We start from the raw sequence: 17,636 nt of genomic DNA, 5'->3' as shown, positions 1-17,636 counted from the left end.
GGAACAGCCCACATGTTCGAAAAATGGCTTAAAGAGACTGGACCTATGAGGGAAACTAAAGAGGACAAGCTTCCAACCAAAATTCTTCACAGAGAGGCCGAGAGGATACAGCAGCCACAGCCGTCGCCCCTGGAAATACAGGCTCCAGACAAGCAGTCGAAAGAGCTGAAGCAAACACGGGTGACACTAGCTGAACTTTCAAAACATGTGGAAATGTATTCCAAAGATGTGGTCACAGCAGTGGGGTATCAAGGTGCTGCAGTGGAGAAATTAGCCCACAAGGGGAGGGTTTAATGCCAGTGTTTTTCTTGTAAGGAGTGCTACTACAAACATGTCACAGACCTAAAAAAATACCAAGAATGGAGATCTCAGCAGATCACTTAACCCCGCAAATTTCAGCATCAATGATGGGGGCAGATGAAGCTTTGGCAGATGTGGGAAATCTAAAGCAGAAATTTAGATTACTAAATACTAATCCTGATGAAAAAAAAATACAGCAAACAGATGTCTCATCAGCTCATTTAACCGTACAAATTTCAGCATCAGTGATGGGGTCAGCTGAATCTTTGGTACATCTGAAAAATCTAAAACAGAGATTTAGAGGGCTAAATACTAATCTTGATAGTTTCGCTGCCTGGTCTAATAATAATAATAATAATAATGACTTTGAACATCCCTCAGACAGATATGTCTTTGCACACAAATCGGTGAAGTATCCCTTTAACCACATACATTTGTACGATCTGTAATATTTCAGTAGTATTGTTTATTCACGTAAATAAATGTATACTCAAATACCGTAAAGTAAAACTGGATTATGTCATGTTTCCTCATTTGAGTAAAAAGACTTTCAGGACCAACCTTTTAAAGATTTTACTGTATGATTTGTGACAAAATGAAATGTAATGATACTGTAAAGTTTGACTATTTTTATTGCCATTTCTATGTTGTAATGTTATTTTTTTTAATAAATAAAACCAATTTCTCAAACTAATTTCACTGTATGTGTCATTTAAAACAAACTAAAATTATGTGAACTTGTAAGGATGCAGAAAATAAAAATAGAATTAATATTTAAAATAATTTATTTAAAAAATTAGGTCATTAGTCAAGTGATTGCAAGTTCTTACTGTTGTAAACAATGACTTTTTTTAAAAGAACATAATGTATGTATCAGTTTTCAGACGTTCATAACCACACATCCATCACAGTCGGTCTGTTTTACATCAGAAGCCATTCTGGCTCCTACGTTGCTAACCGCTCTCTCCTCGATGGACGGTCCAAACGCCTTTGTGTGTCCGATGTTCCCGGCCGCGTCCAGGAATCCGTGACCGCGCTTTCCCTGGAGCTCTGACGGTTCATGTTGTGAAGAGAAAAGCGAGGAGGGTAGGAGTCGTCATCGGACAGATCCACTGGTCCTGAAGCACAGAGACACAGTCAAACACAGCGAGTCTTTAACCAAGTGTCATCATGGCTGAGGAGCGTAAACTGCTGATGTTCATTCTCACTGAATTTGACACATAGACATATTTGTTTTTCTTTACTCAACTAGAATATAATCTGAATAATGGCTGAATTACAGCCAAGTACACACTTCTTTACTCAGGCTTATGCTCTGACAACAATGTTAAAAACAAATGCACAAAACATGAAACAAAAATTCATCTTTCAAGCGACACTGGCCATGTTACCATGACGACTGAGAGCCATCAGATGACAGCTACTGTCCCGGCTCCCTCCTTACCTGTGTTGGAGTCATGTTGACCTTTGCACTGACTGGAAGCAGCTCCATCCTTGACCAATTACAAGACACCAAAATAAGCCCTCGCAATTTCAAAACAATAACAACATTAATTGAAATTTAAATATAGCTTTAAAGCAGAAAAGCATTGAGAGCAGTGAACCTGAGGATGCTGTGACTGTTTGGCCAGCCTCCTCCTCTCTCTGGCTGACAGCTGTGGGCTCTTCTCACACTCTGGAGAGCGAGGCACAGGGAAGGCATTGCCTAGAGGATCTAACACACACACACACACACAACACACAAAGACAACACTATTATACATAAATGTATTGGAAACGCTCCATTATGATTATGTGTTATGTTTTTGCTTGGTTCATTTCCTTTATTTAAACTGAAACGATCCAGTGTTTCACATTAATCATAGACTGTGGAAAAACCATCACAGTCTCATTTGCTCTGTCACTGTTTCATAATGACCCACTAATAACTGTGAGACTTCTCATAATAACGTAAGGACTTAGTGTTTGGTGCTGATGCCCTCTCATGAAGAACAGCTCAATAATAACGTCAGGCTGTCATCGTTCACTCGGTCACAATCGGGTGTGAAGACGATCACAAATCATAATCTTGTGTTTTCACTGGTTCATGCAGGTTCAAAGTTTTACAACATTCATTTTGGAATCATCACTTCTACGAGAAATACGATCTCACAGCTCATACCAGTGAGCAGTCGGTGTCTCCTGAGGATACGATCTCTAGACTCAAGAGAAGCCAACATGAACCCAACTTAAATCCAGTCCTGATCTGAACCTCTGTGATGCTAAAGTGTTGCTGATCTCGATCTCACGTTAGGTCTTACCGATGAACGCACTCTCCGAGTCCAGCAGAGAACCTCTTGCAGATCGTCCCATCGCACTCCTCTGCAACAAAAAACACAACTCTTCAAATGCATCTCTGATATTATATACAATATATATATACATCATGTCAATCATTTACAAACAGGGTTTTGGAGAATTTCTCAAGTTGGATTTACATCAAAGCATACATTTCTTTTCAACTCACCAGATACTCATTTTGATGTGTTGGGGACAAGTCAAGATAATCTGCAGCATAAGGAAGACAGTATTTACTTTGATTTTGTTTCTACTGTACTGTGTGCCACATAAATATTCAATATCAAGATTAGAAAATCAATCATTCACTAAAAATACATCTTTAAAGTGAAATTCCTAATATAAAATAATAAAAAGTCAAATAAATAAATAATACAAAGAGTTCTAACCGTCCTGAGCTGTAGATCCGTGGCTGCTGAGCTGGTGATGGGTTTCCCTGTAGTCGTGTCTTCTCCTGCTGGTCACACCCACTTCGTCCAGTCTGGGAACCTCAGTTGAGTCCAGCCTTGACTTAGCATCTGATTCACAGATACACATTCACAACTGATTAAACTGACTTACAGTGGAGTGTAGTGAAGAAGCAGAACACTGCTGTATTACTACACTATTACTACACTACCTGTGTATTTGAGCTGAAGGGAGTCGTGGATTCGCAGCAGGTTTCTGGGCTCCATGTTCCTGGAGTTGGGTCTTCGGACGGGAGCTTGGAGCCGCAGCCTGGCCATATCGAACACATCCACCGGGGGGCGTTCCCCAAGTCTGAACAATTTGACAAGGACACAAAACAGAGTCGGTCAGTTCTGTGGTAATAATATTAAAAGGAGAACACATGACCATTAACAGCATCTGACTGAACACTGTTACATACAACAGAGCTCTACTGTGGAACCTCTATCGCCTGTGAGGATTTCTAAATATAATCGAAGAGTGAAGTCTACTCTTCATCACCTGGTTTTAGGTTTATTAGTAAAATAGAAAATGTGTTAAATATTATAATGATGGACGGGTCTGACCTGTCACTCAGAGGAGAGTCTAATTCCTCCCAGTCGTCCTGCTGCAGATGACTCTCCAGCCGTTTCTGTTCACTGCGAAGCTGCCGACGCAAAGCTGACAGTTCACCAAACACGTCCCTCTGGTCACCTGACAACACAAAACAGTCTACATCAGTCTTATATCATACTTTCTCAGTACTAAGCTCCAACAACTAGATGAAATCACCATTGTGAACGACAGAGTCAAAAGTCAAAGAGGTAAGTCACTACAGAATCAGGTTGTTTGCTGAAAACAAAAATATGACACAGTATATATTGATAGCGTGTGGATGTGTGTAGTACATGCAGCTCGGAGCTGGGTTCTACGAGCAGGAACAGGAGGAGACTGGAGACCAGACAAAGAACGTTCCTGAAACACAAAGACAGAAGAGTGAGAATATCTATAAAAAGACAGACACACAGACAGAAAAATGCTTTACATAACTTTATTCATCCTTTCATACAGGGACACTCACAGACAGAGGGACAGTGGAGTGCTGGCTGTCAACTGTAGGAGGTCTGGGGGTGAACTGGTGTGGTACGTGTTTCTTCTGCAGGGTGGGGATAGGAGGTGAAGGCTCCCTGCAGACCTGAACAAACCATAGCCAACAATATATTACATCAGAAATAACACCATATAAGACACCTATAAGAATCTAGATTAATGTCTGGATCACCATCAAATTCGCGTCATAACCTCCAAGAACATTTCATCTTTACTTTTTCCACTTATGCTGCCCACACTTACACCAATAACCAGACAAAAATCTGCTCCCGGGAGCGGGAAGATATGACTTACATCATCTCTGTAAACAAGAACAATTGACCAACATCACTAACAGTTTCAGCCATCGAGGCCTTCATCAGGGTAAAAAAGGCAGAGCGTGGGCTGGTTTATACCTGCTGGTCATGTGATCAAAATGACAGTCATGTGATCACTGCAGACAGTCCAAATCATCGTCCTTGAGTGCCTCAGATGTTTTAAACTCGTCTAACATTTTCCCAAACTGTGGGGGCATCATCAGGACATCATTACCACACGTGATTTGCATACATCACTTGCTTGTTTTCTGATTCCCAACAGGTGCATAACTTAAAATGATAAAAATTAAAAATAATGACACTACCATTTAAAATTCACAGGCAAGATTACTGTAGGACAGCAACATAAAGAAAATGAATGAATTTATAATAATTACATCAAATTGACTATTTCTTTTTTCTCTCCTACTGCTTTTTATAATGTGGCTGTGGAGATGCCAGAACTCACCTCCTCCACACGAGCCTGTCTCTCCCTCTCATAGTGCCTCCTCTCCCTCTCCTTCTCCTCCACGTCCTTCTTCTTCCTCTCAGCTTCCTTCTTCCTATCCTCGGCCTGCTGAATTAGCTCTTCATTCTTCACGTTTTGCTGAAGTACAGATAAAAGGCAGTGATAGATTTAGACAATTGTGTGTGTTCTAACGTTTCAATAATTAAACGTGAATACATTTTATTATTTCACCTCTTTTTCCTTTTGTTTTTTCCTCTCTTGTTCTTCCTCAAACTCTCTCTGGATGCGAGCTCTCTGCTCCGCCAGCCTCTTCTCTTCCTTCTCCTCCTCCAGTCTGGCCCGCTCCCTCTCCTCTGCCTTTTTACGCATTTTCTCCTCAATCTATAAAAAACAGGTTAACAAAAACCCCAATATCAGTCTACAGAAAATTTTTCTTGAGACAGGAAACAAAACTCCTAGTTTTCTGCTCGTTTGTCCTGGTGAACTCTAAATTGACTTGCACTATTGCACAAGCAGCTAGCGCAGTCTGCAGAGAACAAAGAAGACGGTAAGCTGGCACCACAAGTCATGTTGAACAAGGCAGCGCACCATAAAACAACAGCCAACAGAAGCACCATGGCCTGTTTAAAGCAGTACCTGCTGTTTGAGGAAAGCTTTGTACTTGTCCTGCTCCTGGAGCTGCTGCTGACTGGGCTGGTTGGAAAACACTTTTCCTCTGGCAAACTGTGGAGTTTGGACGTGTGTGAAACCTGCACAAAGAAGAGAATAAAATTAAAATTTCGCTTGGACAAAAGAAACTTCTTTCCTAAATAATACTCTTTTAAGTCCAGGGTAGATCTCAATGAGAAAGAGCTAAATATGTTTTAGGTTTTTATTTTAATTTGAATGAGCAATAGTCATTCAGGGAGACAGTATCAGTCTGTCTTTAGTTCTTTGCGGTGCTTGGTAGCTGTGGAAAACACAATTTAATTATATTTCCTATTTCATATTGGTGTCCTGGCAGTCCATTCCTCAATAAAACATTCATCAGCCCTTCCATCCAGATGAGCTTTAGTTTACCCTGATGCAACAAATTATTGCTTAGTGCTACATAAATATGGAATAAATCAGTTGATGGAAGCAGAGACCGTCACTGGTATCATGGAGACTGATACAGTACCAGAGACCCTCTCGTTGGGGTCAGGTTGCTCTGGCTGACGTGCTGTCATGGCAGCCGTGGCTTTCCTCTGCCACTGCTCCGGGTTGATGTAGGCCTCCTCATTGAGCTTGTGCATCTGGTTGAGATCAGCTGAGGAACAGAAATGGTAAGAATTACATATTTATGAGTGGTATTGTACATTCCACAACAAATAGACACTATACATCGTAGGGCTGCTGTTAAGTTACATTTTGGTAAAATTCCACATTGTGTGCCACAACTAAAGTATTTTCTGTTTCTGTGACATCCATCAGTTAATATAAAGGGAAACTTTATTGTGGGAGTTCTTATTGTGAAGGAGCTAAAGGGGATGAGTTGATCGGAGGTGGGTCATGTGGTGAATGTGTGGGAGACATGGCGGTTGTCAATGAAGAAGCTGTTCGACATCAGTAGTTGTTTTGTATCCATTATCAGCTGGAACTTAAGACCATTTTAATAAAAAGCTGTTGATTATTTTCTTGTTTGGTGCATAAAATATCAAAGTTGGTAAGATTAGAATCATCAGAGGTCTTGTAAACAAAAGTAAGCAACTTCAACTTTGTAGAGTGCACATTGTTTCCGTTTACCGAGTTCCACCTTGATACAGTCACACTTACTGAAAACATGGCTTCCAGCAGAGACAATTAGAAAAAACTGATATGAGCCACTTTTAACAAAAGGCTTACCTAATAAAATAACTTGATGGACAAAGTTTACAAACCATTCACTCCAAAAGTCTCAGGATGACACATTTGAACTTATTTATGGAGACAGCAGTGGAACTCCTGCATGGGCAGCAAAGCCAGTGTTGATCATGTCAATATCTCATGCAACCACAGTTTAAAAAAAACTATTCCTTTAAGTAGTTTATTAATAATGGACAGGTTGTTTAATTGTTGCAGCCCCAATATGTTGAGAACATACCTATGAGATTTCCTGTGCTGTCTTTGAGAGGAGCTCCTCCTCCACCTCGACCCCAGGGCTGGTGATTCTTCATGTCGGCCTCAAGCCGAGCCTCGTAACGTTCCCTCTCCTCCTTCTCCAGGCGCCTCCTTTCCTGCTGCTCCTGGATCTGCAGCAGCACATTTTCAAAGTTACTTCAATTGCATGTACTGAAAAGAAAAAGTAAATAAATAACACTATCTATATATAATTCATATCTGCATTATTTGCTTCTTTTAAATATAGACTTATTGTGTTGCTGAACCACGTTTAACACATTTTATAAACACATGTGCGAATATATATTAATCAGTGGCAGTTGCTGGACTTTAATATTTATACATAAATTCTTATATAAATACTGCAAATAAACAACACAAACAGCTGATTGTGAAGGATCCCTTGCTGTCTTAGGACGAGTCACTGGCCCGTTTTTGTGAATGGAATAGGTGAGGGAGGGTCGGTCAGGTAACTATGGAGCTTAGGCCGCTGTCCGTGGTGCTCAAAGGCTGCTTTGTAGGATGAGTGTGTGGTCAGTCACCTGTAACATTAGCTTACATGGTGACAACAGCAGTTCTCTCCAGTGGCTGTGTGTGTCCAAGCGTGTGCGCGTGCAGTGCGAACAAGCTCGTGCTAATGTTTAGGACGGGGGTGGGGGACACAACAATAAGCCGTCTACACAAATGAAGACGGCATCTCACCCAGTCAAGATCATGCAGTCTGGTGGACACAACAAGCACAGGTTCAAAAACCTGAGCCGTCTTTTGCCCCTCATTTTTATTATCGCTGCTTTGATAGTCAATAATGGACATTACAGCCATGTTTTTTAGCTTAAAACGAAGTAGTACACTGTACAATAGTTTCCACCCCTGCATTGCTGCAATGCAGGGGTACAATCGACTCTCAAAATGTCGTGAAATTCCCATCCCTAATCATCACTGATATTTATACTACATGGTTGAAACACAAGGTACCACAATTACTGTCTATAGAAGAATGTCAAATGCAAACTGTACATTTATGTTGCTACACCAAATGACAAGCCACCAAAAAACCAGTAAGGAGCTGGATAAGGTCTAAGTGAGGCTGCAGTGATTGTGTGTGTTGCAGAAATCCCTGGCAAAAGCCAACAATCAAAGGAGAAAAGCTAGAGAGGATTTTTGTTGCTTTATTTAGAGGAAACACTGGAGGAGCTGGGATGGGACTGAGGAGGCACTGCAACTGGAGCAACACTTCTACACGAGAAGAGCTCGCAAGCACTTCTACTGCCAATAGATTCCTAATGATCTAACAGCATAACTTCACTTACACCTACTGCATTATACAACTACTTCCAATTTACCTTGTTGTTGATGCGCCCTCTTCTCGAAGCTTCCTGCCAACATACCACAGACTATAATACAGTGAAAAAATCCCTTCTGTTTTCTGACATTTTCTTGCATGATCTCTCTGCTACAGCTGATTCCATTATAGGACCAGTGCCAATATTACACAGGTCATGTGCAACCTCCATTACAATAATGGATGACAACTTGAGGAATAAGTCCATCCCCATTATGATCCATCAGTGGCAAAAGGCCAATCTTTTAGTGTCTGTATTGCCAACATTATAAAAAATATTTGAATACAGACCTTGCTCACGCTCACACCTTTTCATATACCAAAACTAAGACCTTGGTCAGACTGCCACGGATTAAAAAAAAAAATTGCTTTTGAAAGTCGGGAGAGCTTAAAAACTCAGTGGTTTCAATCAGATTTGTACTGGTGTGTGTGGAGTGTGAACATGACGAGAGCACAACCCTCAAGACCCATGATTAAAAACATGTCTGGCTTCTTCTACATGTTTTTAAGCCATTTTCACACTGGATGTGAGTACACGGTGTGATGGTAACAGCACTGATCGACTGTGTCTCACACACATCTGTCACTAAAACTGGGTGTGTGTCTCCTGCTCACCTGCCAGGAAGCTGCTGTACAGCTTATGCCATGTTTTACAAAGAGTTTGCCTTTTAAAATCATTAAAAAAAAATACTTTTAAAATAAAACTCTGTACTCAACTAGATACCAGAAATATCAGTATAAAGCCACACAAGTGCTGCACATATTTCACAATAACACTGAAAAAAGTATGCATCAGGAAACTGAAATGTTACAGTGCTTTTACTTTGAAACAGGGACAGGATGAGTTGTTCTTGTCATGTGTGACAAAAAGACGCTGAAATTAGACGTCTTTGCTGTGACTTTACTTTTGTTTTTTGTTTTTTGTACTTTTGGTTTGTACCATAACACACTCATTAGATGTGCACATTAGGAGTAGGGCTGAACGATATATCGTTATCATATCGATCAAATTCATATCAAACACATTCAAGATATTAATATCGAAAAAGCAAAGATATAAATGATATAGATTTTCCCCCACGCTCACCCTGCATGTACAGCTCTGGCAGTCACAATACACATCTTCTATACGCTTGCCCTTGAATGCACCACTACGGCCAGCCAACCACAAACCTTATTTCATGCTTGCTGTGGATCGACAGCTAAAGCAAACCGATGACAATCAGGAGGGCGGGAGGGAGCGAGACGGAGACTGAGACGCACACTCACACACACGACATACAGTGGGAAAATCAAAAAGAAAAGTGACATGAGTGCGGAAGATATTGAGGCCGGTGGCGATTATGTGCCAAAACAAATCATCGATCATTTCGCCACAACCACGGACCTGTGGTCAAGCCGGACAACCTAACCTTACATCAGTTTAACTATCCATTTTATTACAACAAACTCCGAACTCAAGACCCGCTGTCTGCAGACGTCCTTCTTCCCCGGGCAGCATACAGGTGATAATAGAGCGCAGGAGATGAGAGGTGCGTTAGCAGACTGGGACTTAAAGGAGGACCAACAGGTTTGCGTGATGACTGATAACGCATCAAACATTAAAGCGGAGCTGCAGTAAAATGTTTGATTTTTTATTTATTCTTTGGTGACTTTATGTTAATGTTGATGACTGGCAGTGAGTTCTCGTCAATAAAACTGCACTTTCCATGTGGAAAGTTTCCACAGTCTTTTGTATTATGTTTTTATTTTCTGAAAAATGCTTGGTTTCCACCAAACCTGTATATCGTATCGATATCGAGATATCTGGCATGAATATCGAGATATGAAATTTTGTCCATATCATTCAGCCCTAATTAGGAGTATTGATTCGTGTGTTTTATATTAAATGTTAGGGGTGTAACGATTCGGTTCAAACTTTGGTTTTTGACTCACGGTTCAGTTTAAACCGCGGTTTTTAAAAACATACTTTTGGAAAAACTTCCAGAAAAAAATTTCTGGATTTTATTAAACAATTGTTACATTGCATCAAGAACAAGTATAAAACTTCTCTTTAGACCAAAATAAACACTTCTATTAATCGCTCAACTATCCAGGAGGAGAAAAACATAAACATTTGTTTTCTAAAACCATTGTTTAAATGAATAAAATTAAAATTAAAAACTGGCTAGTCTGAGGTATAGGTTTTTCATTTCAGAACCATTACACCCCTAAAAAATATACTGTACTTCTGACAGCTGAAGACAATGGCAGATATTAATCCAATCTAAAGCATTACATGTATTTTACCAAAAGGGAGTGGACCTACCTGTTCTTTGAGAGCATCTCTGTAGCTCAGGATTCTTTCTCTGGATGAACTTGATCGCTCTGCAGGGAAAACCCTGATGGGCGAGTTGACGGCAGGAGCTTCATTTCTGGATCTGCCAGGAGAGTTAAATCACAGTGCTCGCATCTGAACATATTGTACTTCTTTTAATCAAAATGTCTAGTTTCAGTGTGTTTTTACATCACTCACTCTCACAAAAAGAACATTTAGCAGGACAGTTACAGCCACTTGTCAATCCTCGAACTACCACATAGCTAATGCCATGTCCTCACTGACGGGTAATAATATATAAGACATATGCTGCAAAAACACTTCTTCACTATCACTATCATTTACTTATCATGAGATGACACTAAATCATAAGGGGTTGATGCTGATTTAGCAGATGAATATACTGAAACATGGATGCTAGCTGTTAGACTTTGAACGCAGGGACAGCTTCTGACTGTACTACAAATTGAGGAGGAAATACTTACCGAGTTGGGGGATCAGGGAAGCTGCTTCCACTGTACTGGCTGTGAGGGCTGTGGTTACCAAACTGGCTGGGCACAGCTCCACCTTGTGGTATGTTCCAACAGGACACGGGAAGGCCAGCACCAGGGACAGACAAATGACCACCTGGACAGAAAAATTAACATTTAAACTGCAATGATGCTACCGAATGATGAGTTACTAGTATAAGTAATAATAAATACATTCTTAAAACAAAACCAGGTCTTACAGTAGGCCATATTTGGGTCAAGCAGGTTCCTGGAGCCATAACAGAAATGGGGTTCAGTGTACAGGCTCCGGTAGGCATCACTGAGACCTGAAGGAGGATGTGGAGGGAACATAGGAATTCTGGAGACACAAGTAAAGAAGATATTAAAATAAGATTTAAAAAGATTTTAATGAAAACATGGGTAGGGCTGCATCACTATTAATTGCAAACTAAATTAATAATTTTCAGCTACTTAAAAGTGAATACTTTCTGCTTTCATTTCTCTCTAGAACAAATAATTCAATATTTTTTGGTTTGAAGTTTTGTGGACATTTTTCAACATTTCTGACAGGTTGTGGACCAAACAAGTACATGAGTTATCCAGAAATTATGAAAACATTGATTAGCTGGTGTCCTAAACATGGATAATTATGACTCATGATTACCACACAGCTAAAGACAGGCAAGCTGAAGATTTATTACCTGGGAGTGTCTGTGGCTCTGTGGAAGGATGGTGCAGAAGGTTGACTGTTGGGAGACAGACCACCTCCCAGACCCAGAGCAGAGCTGTAGTCCAGCAGAGGAGACTGGAAGGCCACATGAGGCTGCTCAGGAGGAGGCATTTCTCTTTCTCGTAGACCAATCCTCTCCCTGTTGGACAGACCTCTGGATGATGATTCACATTCTCCTGCTGCTGAGGGCTGTAAAACCTGAAGATTTCTTCTCCTGCTCAGTCCAAACTGTCTGATTCTGTCCGGCTGGAAAATGGATCAGCCAAATTGAGAGATAATAAACATTCTTATTATAAAATGAAAAATAATTTGTATGCTTGATATTACCCTGTCATAGTGACAAGAGGCCTTCTTTCGCTGACAAAATAATTGTATATTTTCTACACTACTTTGTGAGTTTAACATGTGTAGAAATCATCATGAATGCCAGCTAAGATACAACCGTCATGAAAAGATTCCCCAGTCTGGGATCAGTAAAGAACATCTATCCATCTATTATGCTAATGACAGTTGCATTTTAAAAAGGTATAATAAGCCTATATATTGTGTTTGGGATAATTATGTTAAATTAACTACTGCTTCAAGACAGACTGAATGGCAAATTAAATTGCTTTCTCAAAGTTATGAGATTAGCAAGGGGCTACTCAGTTAGCACGCTACTAAAAGGATGGAGTCCTATGAAGTGACCACAGGTTCAGTTCCGACTTACACTTTCTATCCTCCTACACCTCATCTGACCCATCACAGTGAAAGCAAAACTGCCAATAACATTTTAAATAAAGATGATAGCAGCTTATTGGTGAGACTATTAAGACGATTAATGCTGAACTCACAACCTTCGATTACCTTGTAAGCACACAGGCTTTCATCAGTGGAATACCTTCACATTAATATGTTTGGGAAACTGGCATTTACTATGTTTTCATGCTAGAATTCATCCATTTTATGTCCAACACATTATTTCCATTGTTATTACCAAGTTAATTCTTGGTGATTACTGTAGACAGTTTAACCATTATTTTACTTTCCTAATATAATATTTCCACACTGTTTACATATTGTTATTGTACTATGTTCAATGTTTCCAACAGCTGTGTAGTGATGGGAAGTGAGAATTTTGGGGTTGTTTGGTTGTCAGCTGACCTGTTTCTCAGGATCATTGGCTCCTGTGGCAGCAACTTTCAGCTCCAAATCCTTCTCCCTGTAACAAGGACACACACACTTATTACAGACTTCCAGTAAGCATTTTATCACATCTTTAGGGAAGTTCAAGCACAGCTAAAGTGTTTCCAGACTGTTGGTAGACACATTAAGGGTCTCCTGGATGACAGATTCCCACCATATCCTACGTATAGGACATTAGGTTATTAAGTTAATATTCAGGTGTTGCATTGACAGAATGTCATTGACAAAGCACCTCTTTTTGTTCCTGTGTTGTTCAGCGATCTGTTCCTGCAGCTCCTGCCTGTAGCGCTCCTTTCTTCTACGTAGAGTCTCATCGGTGTCATCTGCTCCTGAAAAGATGGATTTAAAATGTCTTTTACAGCAACACTTTGAGTTAAATCTGGGCAAAGTCACAAATAAATGTTCATCAGATGCTTTTTTTACAAAGAATTGTTCATTTGCAAAAAATAAAAACAACCGTTAACCTATTAAGAGGCCAGTAGCAAACTCAGTGTCATCGATTTTGGTCGGCGCTTTAAATCTCCTGCCGTCTCTGGCAAAGCCAACTGGATTCTCCCTCTTCTCCCTGGGAAAAGGACACATAAGACAAATAGATAAATATACACAGAAACTAATGCATTTGACACATGCACACACACTCAAAAAAACAAACAGTAGATAATTTCCTTCAGGTACCTGCCATCAGTCTTATTGGTTCGTCTCCTCTCATAACCAGCATCAGTCGTTCTGCCGTCCATCAGCTCCAGCTCCTCTGAGTATTCATCTTCCTCTGACTCCTGGTCCACTGGTCTCCGCGGCCTGTTACGATACCTCCGAGCCAGTGGTGGCTGCTCGTCTTCCTCCTCAGGACAGAGGGTCTTGACCTCGGCGAGGTGCAGCACTCTCTGCAGGCCTTTGTTCTCCTCTGTTAGAGTGGCTGCATCCCTGCGTGAGGACACTCGCTGTCTCGGGACAACACCAGTTTGGTCTTCAAGTAAGTATTGCTGAAAGAAAGAAAAAAGGTTTGTCATCAGGTTCACATAAATATAGACACATTAACTTTGTTTGATCTAAATGTATCCACCATCTATCAGTACTCCACATATCAATGCATCTCCAATAGGGCTGTAACGATACGAGTATCGAAATTGCGATACTCAGAGCCATGAACCTGTCTCGTGGCGTGAGAAAACAGAATCTCGAAACGCCCTTTCTAACTCCCAGTTATTTTTCCAGTCAGCCACATGATATGAGCTGTTAGTGCTACCAAACTTATTTTTATTAGGGGTGTCAAATTATTGCGTTAATTGTGATTAATTAATTACAGTGATCATTAACGCATTATGTTTTTTAATCGTTAATCTCTTCTTCACTGATGTCCCCGGGGGCAGCGTCAGATGCAGCGACAAAATCGTCATAAAACCATGTCTAACTTTAACAAACACAGACATGCTGCATACCCATAGAAAGGTCAGAAACTCAGCTAAAAGCTCATATAAACCATTCTTATGTTCACCAAACACAGTTAAAACACCAATGGATCAAACTGCAGGAGCGGAAAAAAACGTTCCAGCGCACACACTGAAAAGCGGCACCGGAGCGTCAGCGTGATTATGTAAACAGTGGAGAATTCAGATTGTAACGGTACCATTTTTATCACTCTACGAACAAGATTCACGGATCCAGCCCCAAAATAAGAGCAAAACAACTGACTTTCAAGAAATACAAGCAGAAGTGTTGTCTTACCTTTGCTGTTTATCAAAACAAGTTATTTCCACCGGAATAAAACTGCTTCTAATGAAGAACTACACTTCCCAGCATGCTTTGGGAACAAATCCCAGTCTGATTGATCATTTACAACAGTATTGTTTTGTTACAGAAAAGAGAGAAATCTTTGGTTATTTATTTATTTTTGTTCAAATGTGTTCAGTGTTCCAAAATGTGTGTTATTAAATGTTACATTAAGTTGTTATATAAGTAAATGTTTAAATAAAATGTTAATTTAAAAAAAATCGTGGAATGTATCGAATCGTGGGTCAAAAATCGTGATACAAATCGAATGGCGAGTTTGTTACAGCCCTAATCTCCAAACAAGTGCAAAAGAAATGTATTGCCTGGAGTACCAGTGTCCTCAGTTGTCCTCAGTAAGTTGTGTCATTACAGCGGAGTATTTACCTTGACAGACCTCCTGTTATCCAGGTGAATAAATGGTCCAGAGTCAAAGTGTTTTTTCTGCAACATAAAATGTTACATTCACAACTGTAAAACATTTTGAATTCCAACATCAGATTCAACCACAAAACCAGTGTAAACCCACAATCAACATACAAAGGGTTCCCACACCTTGGTCAACTTTTATTGATTTGCAGCACGCTCTGTATCTGGACAAGTGATGGACCTTGGGCTCTTGGACAACTCAGTCATTTACTTTGGTGAGACAGAGATCTATTTCCCAGGCATCACATAATTGCTCTCTTTTGCTTAACGCTACTCACTCACTGTTCTGCATGGAATCTCACATCAAGGGCAGAGAGAGACAGTTGACAGTGTCCACAACACCGCTAGAGAATTATGACTCGACGTTTGTTCTACGTCGGCCTATTGTACGTACATCAAGCAATGCAGGGCATGAAACAGTAGGTGGCGTCATAGCAAACAAGAGCTCATCAGCAGTGTGAGACATCTAACTAAATATCAAGTTAACCTAAAAAATTCAAGCAATTTCAATGACCCACGTCTATTTCGGTCTATTTTCAATTTTTTTTTTCAAATTCACAAACTTTCAAGGATTTCAAGGACCAATGGGAACACACGCAAGGGTAAAGTAGTACAGTATGTGCTGCAGAACAGGGAGGAGTTTGTACCGTGTTTCCATATTAATTACATCCTGCTGGACACACACTTCAAATCAGTAAACACGCGATGTGATACTTATAGACAGCATGAGCATACCTGAACATGAAATGTTAGCCATATGCATCATATTCGCATTATTCATTATATATTTAAATATCAATAAGGAATCAAAAGCTCAGCTCAAAGTAAAACAGCTACAAATAGAAACTGTAATCAAAGAGCATGAGCCACATCCAAACACCTGAGTAAATAGGGAAGTGTATGACAGTCACCTGAGCCATGTAGCGTCTGTAGTCCATCCGGAGCTCATGCTGCAGTCTCTGTTTCTTCCTCTCGTACTCCACACCGAGAGGCAGACCCACACTGCAACTCTCCTCTGACAAAACACACCCATTAATATTTAACAGAGGAACAAGGTGAAGAGTTTCACGTCAAAACAAGGCGACTGCTGTCTGCTACCTTCAAAGGCACGTCTACTCTGACAAACACTGTCCACAAGAAACTTCACAGGTTATTGTAGAGAGACTTAAAAAAGGTATTAGCTCAGTGTTTCAGGGAAACCATTTTATAAAGACAACAAAGAAAAAGTGTGGTCATGCTCCATACCTTTTCCCTGAGCAACAGAATTGGGAGGAATATTCTCCTTGACTGTCGATTCATAACTTCTGTGGGGTTTGGCCTATCGGTCCAAAAGAGAAAAAGATAATGCAATCAACTGGGGATGTGTGGATACTGTTGTGCTGTAGGACATTAAAACAGTCAGGTACAAGCAAAAGGAAGAGCTTTATATCAAATTCACAAAGTTCCCAAGAGCTTGAAACCAGCACTGGTGCAAATCCATTTTTCAAGTTTTTTTTATAAACAACTGGCAGATGGTTTCTCTGTAGGGTCACTGCAGAATAGTCACTCTAGTTCTTTTCTCACAACATCCCATTTCCAAGCAATTAATCAATTATGACAGTAATTGCTACTCTCTTCTTCTTGGTTGGGTTCTATGTTGCATTACTTCAATCTTCTGGAATGAGAAACCGAGACATAGTCATATTCTCTCTCACCTCTTTTGTATTGCTAGTTTCTGCATTTTTTATTTATTAGTGATACATTTATATATTAACACATAATGCTATCACAATACCCAACTACCACCCTCTCACCCCTAAGACCAGGCTAGTGATACCGCTACCAGCTACTCCTGACACACCTATAGACACATATTTTGCTAAGGCTGTTAGGGTTAGTAACAGTAACTAAAAATAATAGAGTAAATATTGATTAGAAGTGAATAATTTACCAATAACTTAAAAATTATCATGTGAACACACCATCATTTCCATGTAAGGAGGGTCTTGTTCTAGCCTGGCTTTATCCTCAGCCACTCTTGCTTTCCGCTCCCTGATGAAGTTCTCCAGCTCGTCATCCATTAGGCTTCTTTACACAACCCAGCTGTGGACACAGAATGCCATGCTTGCTTACATTCATCAAGCAGAGCTTGTGACAGAGATCCCAGGCTGCAAACCTGATGCTTTCATTATCTAACAAGGCAATCGGAGATGGCAGACTTCACCCCATTCACGCAACAAGCCTCTGTTGGTCATATTGGCAAGTGTGGAAACACAAACAGACAGACTGACAGAGCCACTAAAAACAATACTTCACTCCCACTCTGTGGGGTGAAGTGAT

General features: G+C 40.3%; 1 protein-coding gene across 1 annotated transcript; it reads right to left on the bottom strand.

Moving 5' to 3' along the window:
- Nucleotides 1-1,124: 1,124 nt before the first annotated feature.
- Nucleotides 1,125-17,377, bottom strand: LOC310941219 (centrosome and spindle pole associated protein 1-like; the record flags this gene model as incomplete). Its single annotated transcript, XM_083906349.1, has 27 exons — nt 1,125-1,418; nt 1,745-1,793; nt 1,905-2,014; nt 2,601-2,661; nt 2,807-2,847; nt 3,027-3,155; nt 3,257-3,396; nt 3,651-3,777; nt 3,972-4,038; nt 4,145-4,258; nt 4,939-5,076; nt 5,170-5,319; nt 5,575-5,687; nt 6,098-6,226; nt 7,040-7,187; nt 10,707-10,818; nt 11,201-11,342; nt 11,446-11,564; nt 11,908-12,182; nt 13,080-13,137; nt 13,354-13,450; nt 13,586-13,686; nt 13,797-14,104; nt 15,276-15,332; nt 16,229-16,332; nt 16,563-16,635; nt 17,279-17,377. The coding sequence occupies 27 exons, from the start codon at nt 17,375-17,377 to the stop codon at nt 1,246-1,248; spliced, it is 3,234 nt and encodes a 1,077-aa protein (XP_083762475.1). The 3' UTR covers nt 1,125-1,245.
- Between the last annotated feature and the right edge of the window lie 259 nt (nt 17,378-17,636).

The sequence above is a fragment of the Microchirus variegatus genome (assembly GCF_963457635.1).
Source record: "Microchirus variegatus genome assembly, chromosome: 19".
NCBI classification, from domain to species: Eukaryota; Metazoa; Chordata; class Actinopteri; order Pleuronectiformes; family Soleidae; genus Microchirus; species Microchirus variegatus.
This window is presented reverse-complemented; position numbering and strand designations above follow the sequence as displayed.